Source organism: Lontra canadensis, unplaced genomic scaffold (assembly GCF_010015895.1).
Source record: "Lontra canadensis isolate GAN:19392208 unplaced genomic scaffold, GSC_riverotter_1.0 scaffold60, whole genome shotgun sequence".
Lineage (NCBI taxonomy): Eukaryota > Metazoa > Chordata > Mammalia > Carnivora > Mustelidae > Lontra > Lontra canadensis.
Window position 1 is genome coordinate 10,574,840 of NW_022631054.1, and position 15,506 is coordinate 10,590,345.

Here is a 15,506-nt window from a genome sequence, read left to right on the forward strand (position 1 = left end):
TGAAGAAATAAGTCACTAAAACCATATTCAATTTCTCTTCTCTTCTAAGTCCTATTTTTGTACCCTAATGATTTTTTCCCCCTCTTAATCTGAGCTTTTCCAATTTCTCCACTGCCCCTGCTGACTGGAAGACCTACACAGCCCAGAGGCTCTAATGACAACATGACTATGATAACCTCAGTGGAAGGACGCTAGCCTATGTGGGACTGAGAAATTCTCCAAACCATCTTCAAGATTCCTCAGAATCCTGTCAGGATCCTGCTACTTGCAAACTTTAGAGAAGATGTTTTTTTTTCCAAAGAGAGATAGGCTTTAAGTTGCCACAAACAACTCTCAAATCACTCCTGAGCTACCCATCCTTCTCCTGAGAATGATCCAATGGGTAGTCCAAAAGAGCTGCCTGGCCCCAACTCACCTTCCCACCTGTTGATCACAGCATTGTGGAGGCTTAATGAAGTAGAGATGCATTACATTTATCACTTACCCCAGATCCACTCAAATCCATCACTGTGTCACAGCAAGAAGTTAGATTGATCTGACAGGATTTGCTCTTCTTCGCAAACCCATGTAAGTTATTACTCAGTACCCTATGCTCTTCTAGCTGTTTGCTGATTGATTATCTGACGATCAGGTCAAGTATCTTCTCTGGAATCACAGTAAACTAACGGGTCTATAATTTCCAAGATCATTCGTATTCCCCCTTCTAAAGATAAGCAAGATAGCGAATGCTTCTTCCTGAGTTCTCTAAAGCAACAACTAATGCTTTCTAGTAATGAACTAGGGCAGCCAATTCTTTAAGTGCCCTTGGAATCACATCATCAGGGTTCATTGATTCTGGAGATAATCTTCAATCAGGCCCAGAACCTGGTAAACGGCAAGAAGTCCTACCTCCGCCTAGGTCAGGAAGGCCTTGGTGCCTAAGTCTGGGTGGGAAGTTGGTGATACGAGTGATTTAAATCTGTATTGCATTACATCTTTAGCATTGCAATAAATAACTAAAAAGAACAATGCCCTTCAAAGAGAGATGGAAGGTGATCCTGACAGACCGAATTGAGACATGAATCAAGCTTCACCTTCAGCAACATTGATGGGACTCTCTGTAGGACAAGAGAACAGAGCTACAAAATTATCTGAGCTTACAATCTAATTGAAAAGTTCAGAAATAAGCATATACAAGCATGTGCCAGAAAGCAGAATGTAGAAAATGCCACAAAGGAGGTGCCAAGTGATTAAGAGTTGAGAAGAGGGATGAATCATAGGCAATCGGGATGTGTTGGATCTTAGACTCATGTCCACTAGGGCTTACTCAATAACTGAAATCTACATCAGTAAGGGAAATAATATGGTGTGTGATGATTTGGATCCTTGATTCCTAAGCTGGGAGAATCTACGTAACCAAAATTCCCACCCACCACCCAGAAACAGCCAGCAAAGAATCTCCAATAGTTTGGGGAGGCAGAGAAGACTCTAGAGAATGGGCAGGAGCAAGAGGCTGAGAAAGTAAGTGTGGCTCAGGCAGCACCCAAGCTATATTCCTTTTATGCAAAATTCCTCCCCTCGGGACCTTCTCCTCATCTTGCTCCTGTCTTCCCAAACCTCCACAGGCCTAATTCCAATGCTCCCAAAGACAGACCACTACTTGAAGGGAGAACAGGAAAAGAGAGAAGGAGGAAGGTAAAAGGGTGGTGGCATCTGCTTTATGGAAAATAATCTACTATTCTAAAGACAGAACCTCTTCATGGGAAAAAAAAACAACCATGAGAAATGAACCCAGTTCATCTTTGAATGGACCCCACTCCTCCCTGTCTCCCAAGTGCCTGATGCTACCATCCCCCCCCTTGCCCCCTCCTCCCTACCACTGAATGCTGCTCCAGACTAACATGTCTACACATCCCAAAATTACACTCCTAATAACCCAGGCCCACAGGGAAGAGTAACAGTCCTAGAGCCGGGCATACTAAAGGCCCCCACAGCACAATGAACTGCCACATCAGCCCCCAATCGTTCCCCCTAAAGAGACATCAAGCATGCCAATATCTCTAAGCACAGGTGCCTCTGTGCTAATCCAAACCTCCTAGTAGCACTACCTTAAAAGGTAAAAGGTCTCTGAACTCAGTTGATGACAGGAAAAAAAGCAAGCAAAAACATTTTCCTTTCCAACAAACCAACAGTTGTACTTTTTCAGGTTCTCGAATGCTGCAAAACACATCATCCCCAAACTTAGTGGTTTAAAACGTCAATAATCACTTCTTAACTCACAGTTTTTGCCAGCCAGGAAGGAGTGGCTCAGTGGACCAGCCTGGCTCAGGGTCTCTCCTGAGGTTGAAGTCAGATTCACTTCCGAGATAGCACCAAGAAACATAAATGGCACTGGTACTGGTTTTTAGCTAAGAAACTCGGTTCCTATAGATGCATGCCTCTCCCCAGGCGCTTTGAGAGCCCTCGATGCATGGTGGCAAGTGATCCAGAGCAAGTGATCCAAAAGAGCAAGGCAAACCGCAGCGCTTTTTATGACTCAGCCTCAGAAAGCCCACTATGGCTTTTCCTCTCTAGTCTACTGGTTATACAAGGCTAGCCCAATTCAGTGTGGGAGAAAAACTACCAAGGGTTAGGAATCGCAGGAGGCAAGGGTCACTGGGTGCCATCTTTGGGGCTGACTTCCACAATATTCCTCAAAATAACATGCAGCAATAGCAGGAGAAGGAAGGAGGGAAGGGAAAGGAGAGAGGAAGGATGGGACATTAGGAAATATTTCGATTTCCAAAGGCCGAGACCAGAGAGAAAACAATATGCCCAATTCTCTCCAGAGACTTGTCAGGTCTACCTTACCCTAAAGCACGCCTGAACCAAGTCCAGCTTCCTAGGCAGGAATTCCCGATGAGTAGCTAGAAGCCAGGAAGACATGAGAAAGTTCCTCTGGAACCCAGAAAGCAAGACTAACTTCCCTCCCTCCTTGCCCGCCCCCCCCTTTTCTGAAGCAATGATGCAACAGTTACCTGAGGATGAATCTGTGGCTTGTCGCACGTGGCCTCAAAGTCCAGCACTAAAAAGTAGTGATACCTCTGGGGAGGGAAGGGCACCATTGCCGCCATGGATGCGCCAAAGCCGTGGGCCGCCAGTTTTCTGGTGGATATGGAACAGAACTCCGGGACACCACAGGGAGAAAATAAGTGGGAGCCCAGCACTTTTCTTGCTCTTGAAAGTAAATATGAAGAAAATCGAGCTGCTCCAGTCTGTAAAGGTGCTAGCATTGAACATCCAGAAGCATCTAAAACTTAGGGGAGGAAAGTTTAAAAAAAAAAAAAAAGAAAGAAAAAGAAAAGAAAAAAAAAAAAAAAAAGAACAAAGAGCCTGGGTTACTCCCCTCCCACGGTGGCCCTGTTCCATCTGGTCTTCAGGAATAGTCCCACAACATGAACCACTCCCCAGTGTTTCCGGACCCCTTTTCGAAATCAACAGTATTCGTTACTGCAGTTCAAGACCCTAATACTGGCCCCCGCAGCATTATGACAGCTCTGAGTCTCCAAGACCATCCTCAGAACAATCTGCCACGCTGGCCTTCATCTTTAAACGGAGCTCTAAAGTTCAAAAGAGAGAGAGAAAAATTCTGTGGTCATTTCTCGGGTGGCAAAAGTTAATGTAAAGCTAAAGTTCCCAAAGTAACATGAGGTGACAAAGCCACACAATCCATCCTAGGAGCTAAGGAGCCTCAAACAGTGGAAAATGCCAAATATTCTCTCCTCAGCTCATGACAAGCCATTTGCCCCTGGGTTTCCAGTCCATATCGCACACCTCCACATTCCCTCCCTCTGGTCTCCCAAGGTGAAATGGAACGCAGCCCAGCCGGGGAGCTTGCTCCTGATGTGCTGGTGATTCCCCAGCCCCCATACCAGTAAGTAGCACCCTGGGGGAATGAATGACGCCTGGAGAGCACAGCTGGCAACAGCCTCAGGCCTTCCCTTCCCGTTTGCTGCCTTTAGACTCACTCTCTACTAGAGACCCTAAATGACTGCGGGACTTTTTTTAAATAGGGAAGAAAAAGAGAAAACCCAGATGTGGCAGTAATGGGAGCATTGCTTAAAGAAAAAAAAAGAAAAAGAAAAAAAGGTCTAGTAAAGTTTTCTGAGTGAACATGTGCAAAAAAAAAAAAAAAAATCCAAATCACTTTTCAAGTTTTTCCTTTAAATTTGCAGAATGTCTGCTCTTTAGAGGGCTAAGAAAAGTTAAACACCAAAACCTAAGTTTTATTCACAAATAACTCAGGCTTCCTTAAAAAAAAACCAAAAAACAAAAAAGGAACAAAGAAATTTTGGTTTTTTGTTTTTTTTTTACCCATCTTACACCAATATTCAAATTCCCTCAGCTTTAATCCTCAAAGTGAAAAGAGATATCTCACTGCTCAATGCAGAAATGGCCATAGTTTATGCCTTCCGAAGCCCCGTTCTAATAGAGCCCAAAGCTTGCCTCTGAAAGGCGGCAGATGGGCACTGGCTCCTTCCTGCAGGGCTGAGGAGGGTAGCAGCCTGTGAAGTCCAGGACACACTCGGAGGCAATGAGGTGACCACTACCTGAATGGACGCATACAATGCCAAGTATCACTTTTCCTTCTGGCTCTTCCCTGACGCACTGAATGACCTACAATAACTTGTCTGCATATTTACTAGGACACATGTGGGTCCTCGATTTCCCCATCCCCGTAGTGAGATTCCATGGGGATTCAGAAGTGCTAAGACTGAAAAGTATTTGAAGTTTTTCATGGATCCTACAGAGCACAGTGCTTGCTTTCACCATGGCTTTACTGCATTGCCAAAAACGCAGCCCCAACTCTTCAGCTTAGGGTAGACAAAGGCTGGCTTGGATTTCACTATGGAATCCCTTGGAAAGGCAAAGGGGCCAACATCCCTCTGAAAACCAGAATCCAAAATAACTTCACATCACCCCCCACACACACACACACGTCCCCCTGCCTTGAACAGTACTGGAAGCCTTGCTGAGATGGGAGAGCCACTCTGTTCAGATTATGCATTACAGTTTGGACCCAAAGTCCCTCAGGGCCTTAGAATGCTCCTCTAACTCCTTGAAGTCAGGCTGTATGGATAAGGACTTTTGAGAGTCCTAATATTTGTCAATATTCACAGCGAGTGTATATAGTATATGTAGTCAACCAGACCCCATCTGCCAAACACTACCGGCAATTAAGCATCATGATTAAGGAGGCCTTCCAGGTTTGCATCCTGGCTGAGCCACTCATTTGCCATGGCACCTTTGGCCAAGCTCTGTTCTTCCATCCTTCACCTGTAAAATGACAACAATAGTTCTTATTCCATAAGTGAGAATGAAATGAGAGGACACATGTAAAGCATTAAGAGCAGTGTTGGGCACATAGGGGCTCAATATAGCTTACTATTATTACTATTACTACTATTCTATACTACTACTGCCTGGCCAAGCCTGGACACCCCCCCCCTTACTTGAAGCCTATATATCCAATTAATGCCAAATCTCCTGCATGCCCAGAATGCTCCAGGCCTCCCATACGGCATACTATATGTGTGCTATCCCTTTTCATGAATGACACATTAATGACCAGGAGTCCTCTTGCCTGCAGGCCTTGCTTTCTCAACTGATTTCACCCACATCAAAAAGCTTCTCTTGGGGCGCCTGAGTGGCTCAGTGGGTTAAAGCCTCTGCCTTCGGCTCAGGTCATGATCCCAGGGTCCTGGGATCGAGCCCCGCATCGGGCTCTCTCAGTGGGGAGCCTGCTTCCTCCTCTCTCTCTGCCTGCCTCTCTGCCTACTTGTGATCTCTGTCTGTCAAATAAATAAATAAAATCTTTAAAAAAAAAAAAAAAAGCTTCTCTTACAGGAAATCTTGAGAATAGACAATAGTAGGAGACCAATCCTCCACATGTCAGTAATCACTGGATTCCACACTTCCTCTACTTCTAAAAATCAAGTTCAACTCAAGTCAAGAAACAGAGGGCAGCTCTTCCTCTTCCCTTCCTGAAAAAATTTATTCTTATGGCTTTAGAGTCATTAGTTGTGGCAGAGGAACATAGTATCTACAAGTTGAAATGGGGGGAGCAGACGAGTCTGGCCATGGGGGTAGAGGGTATCAGAGCCCAAGCAGAGTAAGTAAGGCATCTGTATAGAGGCAAGAAGGTGTGACACAGCATGTCAGAGCCCATGTGGGGTGTAGAGGGTATAGGGAAGAGGGGAGCAAGCCTGATGTAGGGAGTCACAGGCAAGGTAAAAGAGGCATTCAAGATGGGGAAGGAGCAATGGTAACAAATGGGAGATTGGTTACATACAGAGGGATTGATCAAAGGGCATATATTAAGGGTAATGAGAACCAGGTTTCTCACTGTTACAGGATGGAATTAAAATATGGAATGAAGAAAAAAAATACATGGAGTGAAACTGAAATTGGAGGAAACAGTGTGAACTCATGGTTTCTGATATATAATATATAAAAATAAGCTAGACATGGGCACCTTGGTGGCTCAGTCATTAAGCATCTGCCTTTGGCTCAGGTCATGATCCCAGGGTCCTGGGATCAAGCCCCACATCAGGCTCCCTGCTCAGCAAGAAGCCTGCTTCTCCCTCTCCTACTCCCCCTGCTTATGTTCCCTCTCTCACTGTGTCTCTCTCTGTCAAATAAATAAATAAAATCTTTTTTTTAATAAATAAATAAATAAGCTAGACATAACTGTGAATATGGACACACACACACACACACACACACACACACACACACATCTGTTTTCTAGCTCTACTGAAGGGTCAAGAAGCAGAGCAACACTCCAGCAGCACTAAGCACACCTAGCACCCGTTGCCTTCTAAATAACATTCTTCAGTGGAAGAACCAGAACTCTTCAGAGAAATGGCTAATTCTGCAACTATGGCAGGGAAAGTACAAGATGAATCTAGAACATCTTGTTTTGGGGCCAGAAAGCAAGGAAACGCTAAAAGAATGATGGGAATTATTAATCAAAAGGATGCAGAAGACAGTTTGAAGGGGCTCCCACTGGCAGTAAATAATGATATTAACAGATTACACTGCATTGAATAAAAAAGGAAACCATGAATCTGAAATACACAAATTAATTAACTAATTAATAAATTAAAGTCTGGTGAGGGATATTCACGTATTTCAAACTATCTCCCCACAGAATGCTTATTAACTGTAACAGGAAGTATACAATGGAGAAGCCTGGCAGACATCACCTTAATCAAGTGATCAAAATGAACACAATGGGAAAAATCAAAATCATGCACCACATGATAGGAGGCCATGAGAAGAAAGCATCATTTCTGTGATATTTCTGTTAAAGATGCATAATCTAACTCTAATCATGAGAAAATATCCAACAAACCCTAATTAAGGGACAGTCTACATAATAACAAGCCTATAATCTTCAGAAGTATCAAGGTCATGAATGTCAAAAAACTTTTACTGAGCAAAATCTAAAGGAGATTAAAGGGGCTCGATAACTAAATGCAATGCACATTCTGAACTAGATCATTTTGCTACAAAAAACATCACTGGGACAACTGGCAAACTTGAATGGAATTTCAGAATTAGGAGGTAAGGTAGCAATATTAATTTCCTGGTTTTGCTGGTTGTACAATGGTTAGGTAAGAAAATGTCATTGCATGTAAGAAATACACTCAAAGTATTCAGGGTGATGGGACATTAAGTTAACATTAGCTCTCAAATTGTTCCACAAAAAATTCTCTGTACTATTAATTCCAACTTGCATGTAAATTTGGCCTATTCCAAACTGTCTAAAAATTATTTTTTTAGGGGCGCCTGGGTGGCTCAGTTGGTTGAGCTACTGCCTTCAGCTCATGTCATGATCCTGGAGTTCTGGGATCAAGCCCTGAATCCCTGCTCAGCAGCGGGTCTGCTTCTCCTTCTGCCCTTCCCCCTCTCATGCTCTCTCTCTTTCTCTCTCTCAAATAAATAAAATCTTTAAAAAAAATTTTTTTTAATCCATATGCTTCAATGCAGTTTTAAAAAGGGGTGGGGGGAGGAAAGAGAGAGAGAGAAGAGATGGTATGTGGGGCTCAATCTCTCCATACTGCCCATGAAAGGTAGGCTGTGCATACAGCCTACAGTCTACCTTAAGAGCCAAAGCCAGTCCTTAAAGCATCAAGTCTCAATGCTAAGAGCCCCCACTCAATGCCTCCTCACTGGGCACTCCTGCCACCATTCTCAGGAAACAGCCCTGCACTCCCTTGCAGGGGCATCCACCTGCCTTGCACCCTCTGGCCTCTTGGGGATGCCCCTTTCCTAGTGCTGCTTTATACTTTCGTCCCAAGCTTGTAGACTCTAAGCCTGTAACTTGTATCATCAACTGGGACTTCAAGTATCTAGTCAAGGGGCAGAATTCAAAAGGAACAGTTTATGATTCTATGTATTTCTGCATGCTATCTTTCATCAGAGACCAAGACTTACACACCTTTATTCTCAGACACCCTTTTTCTTCTCCTAGCAATTAAAGGTAGTAAGTAGCCCATGGCAAGGAGGAAAATAAATGATTCCCTCCTCAAAATGAAAGGACCAGCCCCCAACTGAGACAGGGGAGTGGTAAATAGGGACTGCCATGGGGCCAGTCCGATTTGGAGAAACAGGCCTGCGCCACAGCCCCTGGAGGACGGTCTCTGTGCACAGTATTTACACAACAGACACCAATGGCTCCTCTGCAGCCATTACTGTCAGTCAGGTAAATAACGCATGTGCCAAAACACACATTTAATGAGGGAAATAATATGCCTTTATAAAAAGCCTCAATCTGTATTTACCTGAGAGACCAGAGAAGCACCAAATCACCAGATTAGTGCAACCACAGAGGAGTCATTCTGGTGTCTTGGGTAAATAGACATTTTACAGCCTTCCATTACTGAGGGAGGAAGAGAGAGCAAAGGGAGGGGGCCATCCTTGAACATCCACATACACAGACCACAGGAACGTGGGGGATAGGAAAGAAGAGAGGGCCATCATGAAATATGGGGTCTACACCCACCCCATCTCCCCAACGGCCCATACAGTTGACCCTTGAACAACTCAGAGGTTAGGGCCACTGACTCCCCCATACAGAGAGGAATCCGCCAATAACTTCTGACTCTCCAGAAACAACTACTTATAGTACTGTTGACTGGAAGCCTTACCAATAACATAGAGTCAATTAATACATATCTTACATATGTATTATACACTGAATTCTTAAAATAAAGGTAGAGAAAACAAAATGTCAAGAAAATCCTGAGAAAGTACACTGACAGTACTGTACTGTATTTATTGAAAAAAATCGACAAGTAAGTTGGATCTGCACAGTTCAAACCCATGCTGTTCAAGGGTCAACTGTACTTGGAATCCCTGGGGAGGGTTTAGGCTGGCACCATCCCTGGATTCAATCCATTCCATTAAAAACTAGACTGGGAGGCAGAAGCACACGCCAGAGAAACTCTAAGGCACTAGAGGCAGGCTCTGAGTCCAGCCAACTAGAAGCACCTGAGAGAGCTACAGCTTCCCGAGGTCCCAGTCCAGGGCAAGTCCCTGACCCAATCTGACTGACAGTATCACAAGGGTTCAAGTACCTGAGGCACGGAGGCATCAGCAGAGAGCACAGTAATATGTGTCCGGAACCACTCAGTCACAGGCTCTGTATTAGGCAGCTAAAAATGGCCCGGGAAAAATCTAAATAAACCGCATGCCTTCAAATGTCATCATCTTCCAGCTAATGAATGCATCCTTGCTGCCAGAGCACTTTCTGTGAAAATCACAGACTGTTAAAGGTGAAAGAAAACCTAAGGGGAGACACTGTTCAGCCAGCCAGGGAAAAGGAGCCCCAGAAGAGTAAAGGACTGCCCAAGACTCACATCGCAAGTAACAACAGAACTCAGGGCTCCGGACTCCCACACCAGGGTCTCAGACCACTGCCCCAACACAAGGAGCAGGCCTCACCGCTCACCTCCCAAGCTTCTCTGCAGTCTCACCGTGGAGGCTGGGGGCCTGAGGGTTCGGCCTAGTCTGCTGAAAGCTAGAGGCTGAGGCAGAACAAAGCTTGACATGCCCTGGAACCTCTCTACACAGCTTCCTGATGGCCCCAAAGTAGAATGGAAGCAGGAACTCTAAAGCTGTCGTCACCTCAGCAAAACACTCTCCTGCTCTCTACAACCTGTCACTCCCTTGGCCAGTAGCTACAGCTGCTTCTGTTCCAAGGTGGAGCAAGGGAGAACATTTTCAGCATCAGAAGCAGCTGCTAACCCTAAATTACTAGGAGAGCTACAGTCACTAAAGACCTTTGGGAACACCACATTCCGATGGCAACATCACAGGCCACAGGAGGCTTACTCTCCTTTTCAATTAGCCGTCTCAGCAGCTCAAGGCAGCACCTAAAAAGAAGTGACTGTGATTTGCCTGCTGTTTGCTAACTAATCACTACACCACTAGTTGGGCAAACTCCTTCGAGGAGCCAAAGCTGGGAGACATCTCTTTGCAATGTCCTACAAGTCAGCTGTGATGTCCATTGCATGTGAGAGGGGACAAAGGTTTGTTTCTAACACACCGTAAGTAGGACAGAAATGACCAAAGGGCAGAGTATGGTACTCTTATCCCTTTAAGCACCTCTCACACTTGTAGACAGCACCTGACCCCAGAGGAGAGGTACCAAGAACCTGCCATTCCCCTGCTTCCAAGATGGAACTGGTATAGAAACAAGGAGTTACACAGCCCAGATGTTTAAACACTGGAATCAGACAAATCTAGGTTCAAATCCTGACTCTGCCACATATTCTTTTTTTTTTAAGTAGGCTCCACACCAACATGGGACTTGAACTCATGACCCCAAGATCAAGAGTTGCATGCTCTACCAACTGAGCCAGCCCCTCTACCACATATTTTTAATAATAACAGCTATAATAACAATACCTATCTCTTTGGGGTTCAGTGCAACCACACAACGTATATAAAGCACTTTGTACAGTTTAAGCACTCAATGGAAGGGAACTACTGTCAGTAATGCATGAGAAAGAGGAGAGGGAAACACAATTACAAGCCAGAAGCCAGGCACTGTATTAGTGATCTATGTATTTCATCCCCCTAACTCTCAAGCAAAATGGGGGAACAGTATTTCCATTTTACACACGAGAAAACTAAGCCTTAGAGGTCTTCAGCTCTTCGGGGCCCTGTTCTCTCCCATGTTTGAGGGCCCACATTCCCCACTTGATTGAGTCCCCTATCCACAAAAGGGCTAAAAACACATATCAACTTCAGTTTTTCCTTTGAGGTAAGGTGTGACTTTAACTAAAAATAACTCAGCCATAAGCAATGATCGGGTCTGTCCAAATCACCCAAATCTGTTCTCATAATACATTTACCAACATTTTAACAAGAAAAACAAATTGCAGCCCTGGGTACAAAAAAGCAGGAAAAGGAAGGGTTGCATTGGACTAAAACAAATGGAGCACAAGAAACTCAAAGCCTCCTCACAAACACAATCCCAAAAGAGCAGAGAAACTGGCAGGAGCCAGGGTAACCACTAGCTCTTGCTCAGGTCCCCAAATGTGATGCTTCCCCAAATGTGATGTTTCCTTTTACAAATCTATGTCTTGGCAAATGCTACTCCCCCTGCTTTGGAATGTTACTTCCATTTTCACCAGGCTCCTTCTTCAAAATGCAACTCCAAACTCCCTTTTAGTAGCTTTCTCCAATACTCCATCAGAAAGTTAATTACTTAAGTGTGATCCAGTAACACACTCTATTCCTATGTCATAACTTTTTGTCTCACTATATTGTACATAACTTTTTGTTTCACTATATTCTAAAATTTTAATCTAGTTCTCCTACTATAATTTTCAGAGCGTTTGGTGAGAAAGCTGTAAGATAGCAGGTAGAGGTATGTGTGCATGTGTGTGTAAAAAAAAGCATAATTTCTTTGGTTTGTTCTTTTAAAGACCCTTTGATGTATTTTTAAATTTCAAGTAGCGTTAAAGAAACGCATCAGATTAATTTTTTCACATGCATGAGTTTAAAACCTCTGAAAAACACTGAGATTCCCATAGATCTTTAAGGGCAAGGACCACATTTTAATCAGTTCTGTATTCCCAGCACCCAGCACAGGGCCAGGCACAAAGTTAGTGTGAATCAGTGTTTGCTGAATGAATATGCCCGAAGTCCCAATGTCAACTGCTCTGGAATCAGAACATGTTAGAACAGAGCAGACCCTAAGCACCAAGCAAAGCTTCTTTTTTTCCCTCTTTCTTCCTAGCCCACCCCATTCTGTCCTCCCCAGTTAAAGAGAGAAAGACACCACATTGCCTTGGTGCTAGAATACTATTAAAAGGATTAATTTAGGGACCGGTGTTTGGACTGTCACATCCAATCACTACCCCCAGATCTACAGCTTCCCAAATCAAGCTCATGCAAAGAGGAATCAATTGCAAGGACACAGAGGGTCTGAACAGGCATACTAATGGCCTCCTGAGGTGCCAGCGGCCAGCTCTGACACTCCCATAAATTATCCGCCTTTTGATTTTACCTGTAGCTGTGGGGCACAACGCACAATTTTGAACATATCAAAGCAATCTCTTGTAACCCAAGGCTCCCCCAAGAATGTCCCCAAAGGAGGAGGGGCTAAAAACAATGACCCAAAGGGAATCTGCTTCCCTGGTCCAAGCAATTGTCAATTAAAACCCAACAGGACCAAGTGGATAAAGTGGGACCCAAATCACTCCTAGCACATCTGGACAAAGCATGCATCAGTCTGCAGTTCCGCAATGACGACACATCTCTCACTCAAAGGAAGAGAAATCACAGCAATAAACACAATTTCTTCTGGAGGCAAATCTGCACTAGCTCCGATGGTACCTCACAGCGTGTCCTCGAGCAACATACTTAACCTTTGTGGGCCTCAGTTTCCTCACAGGGGTAAGCAGGGACAATAATACTGACTACCTAACTCATTCCCAGAGTGATGGTGAAAAGGAATAAAAAAAAAAAATTCAAGAGGCACTTTACAAAGATGTAGGGCCACAAGGGTGGCAACACTAATAAATGACCCTGACCAACTGGGAGAAATGACAGGTCACACTTTGGTGAATTTCTTTCGGGCAGCTGCTCACTCAATTCACTTCACTGATGGTACTGGGGCTAAGGTCCACCCTGAAGAAAGTTCTGATTTTCTGGACTCCTGATGGCTGAAAATTTTCCATTATGAAGAGTGGCCCTTTCTGTTAGGTATAACTCCCTTCTGTCTACTGGCTCTCACCACCAGTGGTTATGTTTCAATCATACAGCCATAATGACAACTGTGAGGACCCAAAACATACGAAGGCAAAGGCCAACTCACCCAATTGTGGGCTGCTTTAAAAAAAAAAAATTATTGTGTAAAATAATATTAGTAACTAAAGTTATTAAAACACTGTGCTAAGAGCTTTACATACATTATCTCATTAAATCCATTAATCGACCGTCTTAAGTCCCATTATCTGCATTTTACAGATGGGAAAGTAAAGCTCAGAGAGGTAAGTCACTTGCCCAAGGTTACACAAACACCTTAATGTGGGTTATCAGAAACCTATAGGCTTCCCTTCAACAAGGCAAGTAGGCTTGCAGGAGGAGGAAGACAATTCATCAGACACTCAACAAACACTTTGGCTTTTGTGCCTGGCATATACCAGCATACCTGAACCAGGAGACAATACCCAAAACAGAAAAAAGGGCATCAGGTCGCTACAAACAAGGAAAGTTAAGACTGAGTAGGGCATGTAACAGAATGAGGACAATTCCCTGGAAAACTTATGAAATTGTGTCCTCCTCTGTTTGTATAGTTCAAAACTTTTAAAGCAATTGACACTAAGCTAGGAGCCCGAAGACCAACATTCCTACCAGCGCTCCATTTATTCCCTACTTCTTTGATTAGAAAAGAGTTCCCCAAACCTTTTCATTCATTCCACACTTTCCCTTCCTACATCTTTTCTAGTCTGTAAAATAGGAGCTGGTATTACCAACAAATTCTTTGGTAGACACGCTTTAAGTTCTAGTCGATAGCTGGGAAATTAATAAAGATAACCAGTATACACATTATGTAAAAATTCAGTTGTGTCCAATTTTTAAGTGTCAAAATACTGCCTCAAAGGGTTAAATATAAAATGCTACCATGCAACCGTCACTGGCTCCTTTAACTGGTTTCTGCCTCCAGTATTGTCCCCTCAGTTCATTCTTAAGGTTCTAAAACACAAATCTAATTATCAGTCCACAGCTTAAAGCTTTTTAATGGCTTCTTACTGCTCTTATGATCATCTGATCAGGGCATTGGCAAACTATGTTTCATGGGCCAAATCCAGCTGCCGCTGGTTTTTATAAAGTTTTACTAGAACATAGCCACGCTCATTCATTTTCATACTATGGCTGCTTTCGTGCTGTAACAGCAGAGTTGAATGGAGTTGAATAGCTGTGACAGAGACCACAAAGCCTAAATAGTTACTATTTGGTCCTTTATAGAAAAAGATCTAGTCTAACCTAATCCTAAGAGCCGATAAGGCCTTGGCCTCTACTTACTTCTCCTGCTTCATTTCTCACCATATTCTCTAAACCCCTGTCCACTGAATATGCGGTTTCATCACACTGAACTTCAGTTTCTCAAACGCAACAAAACTCTGACCTTTACACTTGGTCCCTAATGTCTTCATTTAATTCTAGATGAGGAGCCTACAAGTCTGGGTTGTGGACCCTTTTGAGTACTTCCAAAGCACCTAGATTTACTTTATTATAGCACTCCCAGAGTGTATCAGAACTGCTTCTTTACTACCCATCTCTCCCCTGAATTTGTAAGCCCTGTGGTATCAGAGACAGAGGCTGTCTTGTTCACCACTACAATTCTGGTCCTAGCAAAGTGTCTGGCCCTTTGTTACTGAACAGCCTCTGAGATCCGGGAAATTAGTCAGAGTCTGCCTTTTCAGCCAGCCCTGATCCTTGCAAAATGGAGACAGGCTGGGATTCACTATCCACCCAACTGTGACTCCCAAACCAAATCAAACCAAGATCCCAAAGGCCTTGGTCAAATGCATTATCAGAAGCCAAATCAATGTGTTCTTCCGGTTATCTTAAGCTGTGTATTTCTCAGGATGAAGGATTATTTCTGAACCTATTGTAGGGTGCTCACGCAATGCCCACAGAGAAATCCTAACAGAACTTGAGAGTATGGCTACCCCACCTCTAATCCTTGCCACTTTATAGGCGTTGGGTACATTTCACTGGTCTTTGAGCACATGGTGTCTAATCAGATAAAACTACAGAAAAACACAGTCTGCACCAACCACCACCCCTTCACCCTCTAAACCCAAATACTCATAAGAAAGAAGTCAAGCCAAACTTGACCATGCAACAAGATTCTCACCTCTCCTTACTTCGAAGATGCCAAGACTGCCAGCTGGGGATGCTGAAGGTTCTGTGAGAGCTGGAAACCCCCAATGCTGTGGATAAATACACATCTCTGCAAC

General features: G+C 43.9%; 1 protein-coding gene across 9 annotated transcripts in view; it reads right to left on the reverse strand.

The window, feature by feature from the left end:
- The window catches only part of ERI3 (ERI1 exoribonuclease family member 3), a 125,173-nt gene that overhangs the window by 107,042 nt on the left and 2,625 nt on the right, over positions 1-15,506 (reverse strand). For 4 of the 9 annotated variants that reach the window (XM_032877580.1, XM_032877582.1, XM_032877579.1 and 1 more), the window contains exons 2-3: positions 15,404-15,479; positions 2,997-3,274 (exon numbers count right to left, since the gene is read on the reverse strand). The exons of 1 other annotated variant lie outside the window; for it this stretch is intronic. In XM_032877580.1, coding sequence (XP_032733471.1) covers positions 2,997-3,251 — 255 coding nt within the window. In that variant the 5' untranslated portion in view covers positions 3,252-3,274; positions 15,404-15,479. Of the gene's footprint in view, positions 1-2,996; positions 3,275-5,189; positions 5,296-15,403; positions 15,480-15,506 lie in introns of all 9 variants that reach the window. 4 more of the 9 variants (XM_032877586.1, XM_032877584.1, XM_032877581.1 and 1 more) reach the window with 3 other exon arrangements.